This window comes from Salvia miltiorrhiza, chromosome 3 (genome assembly GCF_028751815.1).
Source record: "Salvia miltiorrhiza cultivar Shanhuang (shh) chromosome 3, IMPLAD_Smil_shh, whole genome shotgun sequence".
In the NCBI taxonomy this organism is placed as follows: Eukaryota; Viridiplantae; Streptophyta; class Magnoliopsida; order Lamiales; family Lamiaceae; genus Salvia; species Salvia miltiorrhiza.
Window position 1 is genome coordinate 57,323,192 of NC_080389.1, and position 9,880 is coordinate 57,333,071.

General features: G+C 33.3%; 1 protein-coding gene across 1 annotated transcript; it reads right to left on the reverse strand.

Annotated features, from left to right (window-relative positions):
- Positions 1 to 3,403: 3,403 nt before the first annotated feature.
- Positions 3,404 to 6,827, reverse strand: LOC131014720 (protein BOBBER 1-like). The gene is made up of 6 exons (XM_057942791.1): positions 6,282 to 6,827; positions 4,997 to 5,169; positions 4,815 to 4,863; positions 4,529 to 4,695; positions 3,712 to 3,795; positions 3,404 to 3,631 (listed from the first exon to the last, which is right to left on the reverse strand). Exons 1-6 carry the CDS (start codon positions 6,667 to 6,669, stop codon positions 3,593 to 3,595), a joined length of 900 nt encoding a protein of 299 aa, XP_057798774.1. The 5' UTR covers positions 6,670 to 6,827; the 3' UTR covers positions 3,404 to 3,592.
- Between the last annotated feature and the right edge of the window lie 3,053 nt (positions 6,828 to 9,880).

Below are 9,880 nucleotides of genomic sequence, written 5' to 3' on the forward strand. Positions count from 1 at the left end.
GCAAGGATATTAAGTCCTTCAGCCACAATCAAGAAGAGGAATGGGGAGAGGGGATCCCCCTGCCTTAAGCCTCTTCCCATCTGAAAATCTCTCGATGGGCTACCATTAACAAGAACGTTGATCGAAGCTGACCTAAGGCACCCGACGATCCACCTACGCCATCTTCCACTAAAATTCATTATTTCCATCATTGAGTCCAGGAAATCCCAATCCACAGTGTCGTAGGCTTTAGCAAAGTCGGCTTTAAAAAGGGCAGTGGGTTTTTTCTTTTTCTTTGCCTCAGCAATCACTTCGTTTAAAATCACGACCCCATCCAAAATATACCTGCCTTCGATGAAAGCGCTTTGGTAATCGGAAATGATAAAGTTCAAAGTCTGCTTAAGGCGAGCTGCGAGAACCTTGGCCACGATCTTGTACAAGCAATTGATGAGGGATATGGGACGGAAGTCTGAGAGTTCCGCGGCCCCTTCTTTTTTTGGTATAAGAACCACGAACGAAGGGTTACATCCTTTGGCCAGAATCCCGTGTAGATAGAAATCTTGGACCACCTTGACCAGATCCTTTTTAATGATTTCCCAACAACGCTTGATGAAAAGGAAATTGAACCCGTCCGGACCTGGGCTCTTTCCGCTATCGCACTGCCAGACTGCCTCCTTGATTTCTTCATCAGAGAACTGACAATCTAATTTATCTCTAACTTCATCAGGAATTTTTTTCGAGACAAAATCCTCTGGAATTGTAGGCCTTCGTCTCCCAGGGTTATGGAATTGGACTTGGAAGTGGTTCTTGATAGCTTTTTTCACTTCAATCGGATCTTCGGTCCAGGAACCGCCCACCATCAGTCCTGAAATCTCGTTTCTAACCCTTCTGCCCGCGATAGCTCTGTGGAAGAAGTGACTGATGACGTCGCCTTCTTTAACCCATCTCAGTCTAGCTTTTTGGGCTAAGAGGCTGTCTCTATTCTTAAGCTGCAAACACAGGTTTGCCTCAGCTTCTCTTCTTTTCAGGGCTTCCTCTTCATCCAGTCCCAGAGTATCATCCAGAGCATCCCACATCTGTATCTCCTCCTTAATCTTGGAGACGTTATTCTCAATATTTCCGAACGAACCTTTGTTCCAGTTCTTTAAGTCCGCCTTCAGCCTCTTAAGTTTTTCTTTAAAGATAAAACAGCCCCATCCGTTAATGCCACCTCTTTCCCACGATTCTTTGACCACGTTTTCAAACTCCGGATGGTTGAGCCAAGCGTTCAGGAACCGGAACGGCTTCGGACCCCATTCAACTTGTTTAGTATCCAAAAGAATTGGGCATTTCATCTCTCTTCGATTGTCCCTCTTTAACAAAGATTTTCTCTCTAATTAAAAATTTAAGTTCTTACGAAACTACATCTTATAAGCTATTAAAACATCTTATAAGCTCAAAGTACTTATAAGCTCTTTAAAATAAGTTTAGCGAAACATCCTTTTAAGTCTACAAATATCAAATATTTTTTGATAATTATTATCTCATTAATATGATAGGTTGAGGTTGCAAAATCGATTTTCTTCTCTTCATGCAGAAAATATATAATTGACCTATTGTTAAAACAGATTCTTGGGTACTTCTACACTTATGTAGACCACATGTTATCAAATTAAAAATAGGTACTACAACTAGTGAAGTCAACCAAGAGAAAAAGGGAAAAGAAAAATAATTGAACCTAACCATCTTGCACGAGCTCGAATCCGATATATGGAAAATAAGATATAGAAAAAACAATCATAAATCCATTACCATTACCCGTTTCATATTAATATCCCTATATCTTAGGCCTCCAAAATGAAGACAAATTATGTTAATTCATATTGTATATTCACAAAGGACACATGAGCCCACAAGTGTGTTCAAGATCTACGATTTAGATATCGAGGTTGATCTAATTTTATCTCTAAGTAAAATTCATACACTTGTGCTCATAATGTCACATTCTTGAGACATCAATTTACAATTGTAAATGATAAAAAAGAGCACATCATCTTATCAAAAACCGATATCCAAATTTGGAAGTTAATTAAACACCTGATTAACTTGCACAAGGACCAGATGAATCGGGACACTACAAAAATGAAGAAGATGTTAATTTGGAAATGAAATAATAGGGGACCAAGAAAAGAAGGTATTTTATTTAATTGAAAAAAAGAAAGAAAGAAAAGAAGGTATAATGAAATAGTGGTGGAGGTTGCCAACCATCAAACAAAGGAATCACTATCTTGTTAGGCCTATTTATATAATGAATCTTTATTAGAAGAGGACAATTTGTGTGGCTCCACAATACTTTTTATGGAGAAGGACCTTGAAATTGATTATTTTTGTCGTTTTAGTAGGCTCGTAATAGAGATAGAGTCGCTTCAATCAAGAATGTAGATGAGATATCCCAATTAATAAAGGGACATTAAGTCGCTCTTTGGTTTAAAGGCAAAGCATTAATCATCTCATAAGCCGAGCTAGCAATCAAGATTGATGTTCGGGCAATTCCAACAATGCCACTACCGATATATGAAAGTGAATGGTGCAACACTGCTTTACTTGCCTGCAGCCAAAATTAGTGCTGATGTTTTTTTCATATTATTCACTTTAATCTTTTTATTATGTATTTTTGTGTAATTAGCAATAACACAAAACTTGGTCCGTTAATATATTTTCTCCGTCCCCCAAGAGTTGCATCACTTTTAGTGACATGAATTTTAATAAATATTAGGTGAATTTGTTGTGAGCGAAAAAAATAACCTATTTTACCTTAATATTATGCGATGGCTAACATGCACACTCTTGTGAAACAAAACGAAATGCTAAAAGATAAACTCTTGTGGAACATAAAGAGCATAATAATGCATTTAACTTAATAATTGCATTCCAAAATTTATATTATTAATTCTGTTATTCTAAAATTACCATTTAGTATGCTATTAGTAATTTAACAGATAAAAACTATCAAATATGTTAGAGAATATTCTTCTCTTGGAGAATATTCATATTAGTATGTAATGTGACATGCGCAAATCAATGAATGGAAACACTTGGTGCAAATCCTGCACTAGTTGTCTACACTAACAAAATATTGGATTTGGCCTTAGCTTCGCATTTAACTAGTACTGAGTTTTGAATTTTACAGACGACGAAGATGCAGACCTAGACCACTAATTTTCAGAGACATTTAAGCTAATTGGGAGTTCAATTTATGTTCAAATAAACATTTTACTGATGCCATCATAAGTTATAACTATACATAGCATAAAATAAAATTCCTCAAGAGCTCAACCACACACTAATATGACCTCCAATAAAATCTCTTGTTTATAAAGGGGGGGCCTGAGATCTAAATTTAGCCAATCTTTCAATTCATTTTCTTGCAAACACTCAAAAGAAATATCACATAAACTTGAATCCTACTACTTAGTGAAAACCTGGAATAGTATGGATACATCTACAAAAAAGTATATATACGACTAAAAACAAGGACATTCTTAGTCTGAGTACTTAGCTCCTCAAAAACAAAAACCAGAAATAGAAGAGGGAAGCAAGAAGCATGTTTCACAGATGGCATGTGCTTGTATCCTTAGTTGATCTTCGCTCTCGAGAAGTCCATTTCTGGGTGCTGCAAAATGTACAATTATTCAGTCAGTAACGACTAACCAAATTGAAGTAAATAGGGAAGTCAGGGTACACAATGGTCACCTCAGCCATGAACTTCTTCAATAACTCCTGCTTCTGCATTTCATCACTAGTTGGAAGGCCCATTTGTTTCTGTCGTTGGTCAAACTGAAGAAGAAATTTCAAAATTTAATACAGTCAAATAAGAGAATGAAAAGAACACGCTGACTACCTACGTATTTGGCCAAAGAATGCAATAGAAAACTAAGGAGATCTTAGACAAATGAGAAGCAAAAACGGAATGGACCATCAAAACACAACCAAAACATAAAACTACAAAATCTGGATCCCCACATGCATTCAGCAATTTTGAAAAATCAATAATAACCTGTAGTGCACTGGAGATCCCATGTGCCACAAATCAAAATAAGTAAACAATTTTTGTACACCCTTCAATTCTGATGGAGTAAGCATTTAAGAAATAACTTGTCCTCCATTTGATTTGGAAAGAAGCATTGGGAAGATGTTCTTCTCACATTAAGATGTATTCATCAATTTACACTACCTGTTTCATGTTTTAATTTTTGAAGCCCATTCAAAAAGTGCTTTAGATTTATAGTTTAGATTCAAGGAAAGAAAAGTCTTAAGAGTTGCTTACTTTCGTTCTCTTCTTATCCATACTAGTATATTTTTTCATTAATGCTTGCATGTAAGAAGTCACATTCATCAGTAGGCCACAGTACAATAGATGTACTAGGTGGACTTTAAATTATATCAGAGCAGAGATAGATAACTAATCAGGCGAAGACACAGGCCTTTGGACAGAAGTAAGCACCAGTTATGCAATTAGATTTAACATCTAGATTATATATACCAATCAAGGGAAATGCTCGAGTCTTACCATCATTTTTTCAACAGTTGAACGAGTCTCCGGATCCAGATCACCCAATTTGCTATTTTCTGGTTCTACCTTCTGAGTATCAATCTCTGGCTCACCCTTCACCACGTACTTCCACCATTCCATCTGGTCTTGTTTGGTCAGGAGAATGGAGACAGTTTTTTGGTCCTCTGAAAAATTGATGATAAATTCAGTATTAACATATGGCTTCCATGAAAAAGGCTTAAAAAGTAGTAGGATACAATAAAAACAACATGTTATGTCTAATTAGATAGTTCAATAACTGTACCTAAACTCCAAAAACAGTCATCAACCTTGACAGGATTGAAAAGTTCACCCTGCATATACAAATCACTCACTGAGAACTTGAACAATACTGACCAAAACAAAGAGTATCGTATATAAAGGAGCTAATGGAGGAACTGAGTGGGATGAATTAATTAAGACAAAGAGAGAGTCATGCACACTTACATCAATAACTGGAGGCTGACCTTTGAGCCCAACTTTCAAATGTTTCTTTTTGATTTCACATACAATTAGTCTCGACTTTGTTCCAGGTGGCACAGGAACATAAATGTTAACCTCTTGTAGAGATTGGCCCCAAGAGTATGTATCCATATCGAGGCCGTTTAAATTGTTAGGAGCTGCTTGGAGGTAAATTAGCAGTTAGACCATATTCACTCAACAATACAGTCCCCAGAATATCATATCAGTGGCAAAGCAAAACAAAAAAGTGCCAACCTCAAGCATTCAAATAGAAGCATGTATATTTTGGGATAATTGCTAAACAAATCATGACCTTTGTCCTAATATACAAATTAGACACAACTTTTACAATGTTTTGAACACCATGACCTTTTGATTAGTAGCAATCAACATCAACAATTATTTTCATCAAAATATATATGCTTGCAACAATGTTATTTTACCAATGAATTGACATCATAACACTGAATATATCAAATTTGCTAAAAACTGAAACGCGTTGGTATTAGTAAGATGTTTTAAAACATGTGTTTAAAATACAGATATGCAAACACAACAATTATTTTCATCAAAATATATATGCTTGCAACAATGTTATTTTACCAATGAATTGACATCATTATAACACTGAATACATCAAATTTGCTAAAAACTGAAACGCGTGGTATTAGTAAGATGTTTTAAAACATGTGTTTGCAATATAGAGCAAAAGTTATGATTTACTCTGCAATCATCCCTATATTCTTTTTAAGATTTAGAAATCAAGATACTATAGATTCAACTGATCAAAAGTCAGCTTATCTAGCATCACAAACAGCATTTTTCTGGCCCTGCGATCAGTAGAGAATTACATACACAACATCTTAATACAAAATTAAAATTCGGAGACTTAAAAACAAATGCCAACTTGCTTGTTTCAAATATGAGGAGAATGCAACTCTCAAACTAGGTCTAACAAACTCAAACCAACTTGCAACACACAGTCCTACTATAGTAAGCAGATAAATGGCACATATTACATCGTCAAGTAGCATAATAGTAAGATTCAGTACTTCATCAAGCGAGTCCAGAATAGATTCCAATTGCAAGAAATTTAAATACACGAAATAATGCACGACCATTTTTCAATCTGATTGAATTCTCAAAAGTTTGAACTCCAAACTCATAAGCAATACATATAATCTAATAGCATAAGAAGAACATCGCGTTAAATGCAACTAAAAGACAAAAAAGGAAGGACCTTTAATAAATCAAGATCAATGAACTATACCTCGAGGCCCCTTCGCCGCCTCTTCAGGTTTACTTTCTGCCTCCTTATCAGCCATGACAACCTCCTTCACCTTCACAGCCTCTTCCTTCTTCACCGGCGCCGGTGCCGGCGCCGGCGCCGCCTTCCTCTCCGCAGCCTTCTTCTCTGCTTCATTCTTATTCCTCTCCTCCGCCTCCAACTTATCTTTCACCATCCTCACCACCGCATTGACATCCCTCACCAGTGAATCGCTCTTGAACAGATCGCTCTCCCTCGCGACGAACTCAAACACCTTCTCCAGAAACCCTAACGGGTCCGAGGGGTCGAGGGCGGCGCTAAACGGCTTCGCCACAGACGACGACGATGGCTTCTTACGGTCCTCCTCTTCGTATTCGGAGAGAATCGCCATTGATAAGCTTTAGGGTTTTTGATGAGATTGAACAGTTGGGTTTTAGAGATTGTTTGGAGCAAAATTAGAATATTGAAAAGTACAGTGTGGGTATTTATATAGAGGAGAAAAAAGGCGTGGAAGGTAGGATGTTAGACTGTTGGAGTTGAGAGACTTCCAGAAGAACTCAATTTAGTACTCCCCAATCTACGAAAAAGAGACAATGTACGGTTCGGCACGAGTTTTAAGAAAATTATTAAAGTAGAGTGGAATAAATGTATAATTTATAGGGATACTATTAATACAAAAAATTAAAATAAAAATATATTTTTAATTAAAAAGTAGAATAAAAGAACAATTTATGATTAAATGTAAGAAAAAAGTATAATATGATGGTTCAAAAAGTTAAATAGAACTCTTTTTCATAGATAAGAAAAAGACATACGTATTTATTGAAGTGTCCCACATTGGATTGAAGATAGTGGCATGAGCCACTTTATATGATGAAACAACTCTCTCCCTTATAAGGTCTTTTAAAGGAGGAATGAACACAATATCTATTTCTAACATGATATTAGAGTCAACCCAATTCAATGATGGCCCCCAATGTCGTCGTCAACTGATGGGCACATTAAATTTGCAAAGAGGTACTTCGGTAACTTGCATTAATAACAAATTAAGAAAAACAGGTCCATTAAGCGTGATAACATACATGGACCCCCGAATGGATCAACAATTGAGATGGAAATTGGGCCTAACCATTGATTCATTCAAAGGTCCATTAAGCGTGATAACATACAAAATCAACCGAATACACCAAAATAAACCGAATATACACCAAAATCAACTGAATATACCAATGGCTGATTCTATTCACCGCCATTTTACTCTTTATAACCTATTTTTTTAAAGAAATATTAAAATTATTAATATATGTAATATTTTTTTATAACCCCAATTTAATTTACATGTAACTTCATTTGTAACTATAAGCTTTCTTTTCTATCAAATTCAGTCAACGCCATATTTGTTGTAATTATACTGATTAGTGATGGAGCCAAAAATTTACATTATAAGGGTTAAACTTGTACGAGGGTTCGGGGCCTATCCCCAGCCAAATTCTATTATAATCTACTCCCTCCGTCCACCAATCAATTTTCTATTTGTCTCTAAAATTTTTTCCACCAATTAATTTCCTATTCTGTTTTATGGACATATGTACTCTCTCTTACTTTTTAAATTACTACATTTTACCAATTGGATCCACCACACTTTACCATTACTTGTCTAATTGATGAGGAGTAAACTCTGCATCAATGTTGTGCAATTAACATGGTTGAAATATTTCTTTTATATTATTATTATTGTCACAATTATTATTATTATTATTATTATTATTATTATTATTATTATTATTATTATTATTATTATTATTATTATTATTATTATTATTATTATTATTATTATTATTATTATTATTATTTCAAATATTTTGTGCAGCGCTGACTTGACATGGTTGACCTTATCAATCGGGAATTATCTTGGCAGCCCAACGACTCAGCTCCAAGCGCAAGACTCATACAATAAGGGCTTAGACCCAATTATTTAAATTAATGGGTGTTTAGAGGAGAAATGAGCCAAGTTCACTTAATAGCATATAAATAGGAGTATTTCATTTTTTACTCACAAGTTAGAAAAGTTAGCCATTCTACTCAATTCTCACAACTTGTAAATGTAATTGCTCCCCAAATATAGTGAAAACCCCGAAAATTCACCTCGGATGTAGATCTTCACGATCGAACCATGTAAAATCCTTGTGTTGTTTATCGTTTTATTTATTGTGTTGATTTTTGATTCATCACTAATTTATCCAATTTTGATGTTAATTAAATGGGCCGATTATATTATTTCCAGTTTCTTTATTTTCGGAATTTTCAGTTTATTTATTTACTGAAAAATTTATTTCCAGTTTATTTATTTATTTTTGGAATTTTCAGTTTATTTATTTATTTATTTTTGAATTTTCAGTTTATTTATTTTCTGAAAAATTTATTTCTAGTTCATTTATTTTTCAGTTTATTTATTTATTTTCTGAATTTTCAGTTTATTTATTTTCTGAAAAAAATATTTCTAGTTTATTTAGTTTCCAGTTTATTTACTTATTTTCTGAATTTTCAGTTTATTTATTTATTTTCGAATTTTCAGTTTATTTATTTTTTGAAAAAATTATTTTCCAGTTTATTTATTTATTTATTTTCTGAATTTTCAGTTTATTTATTTTCTAGTTTATTTATTTCCAGTTTATTTTTTTTCCGAACTTTTAGTTTATTTATTTATTTATTTATTTTCAAATTTTTAGATTATTTATTTATTTATTTATTTTCAAATTTTCAGTTTATTTATTTTCTAGTTTATTTATTTCGAGTTTATTTATTTTTCAGTTTATTTATTTTCTGAATTTTCAATTTATTTATTTTTGGAAAAAATTATTTCCAATTTATTTATTTATTTTCTGAATTTTCAGTTTATTTATTAATGTCAAATAGCTAGTGAAAGATTAGTAAAAGTAATCACAATACATTAACACTACTCTTTTAGTCTTTTACACCACATTTTTAGCTTTCTTAGTTTCCGTGCCGAACACCAAAAAGGAAGTTGATTGGTGGACAGAGGGAGTATATTTTTCAGAATATTATATTTTGAAAATAAAGATGAAATTATTTTATAGTTGGAGCCTTATCAAATGAATGATCAAGTTTTTAACAAAATCTTTTTCATATAATCAACACTATTATCTCTTTAAAGTTTTCACCAAAGTACCTAGATATTTGTTCTTTCAAATTTTCTATTAGTGTAGAGAGAGTTTTTGGAACATATTTTTTGAGACGTTAATTGGCTGTAAATCCACAAACTATTAATGAATTTTGGTATTTTTCCAATTCTATAAAGTTGTAATGCTAATAGATAAACTTTAGTCAATTCCGGAATTTGCCATGAATTTTAATTTCACCCAAATTAAAAATGACATGACAAAATTAAAGCTGATATAATAAACACACATTATATTAATAAATGGACAAATAAATTTGATCAAATTCAGCCAACAAATAATTAAAATTTCAAACCAAAATAATAAATGATGTTGCCCAAAAGAAAATAGAATTTACAAACTGTAGTTTAGGTGGAAAAATATTTTTTTTATCATTATGGTATTATATAGATAAAATGAACT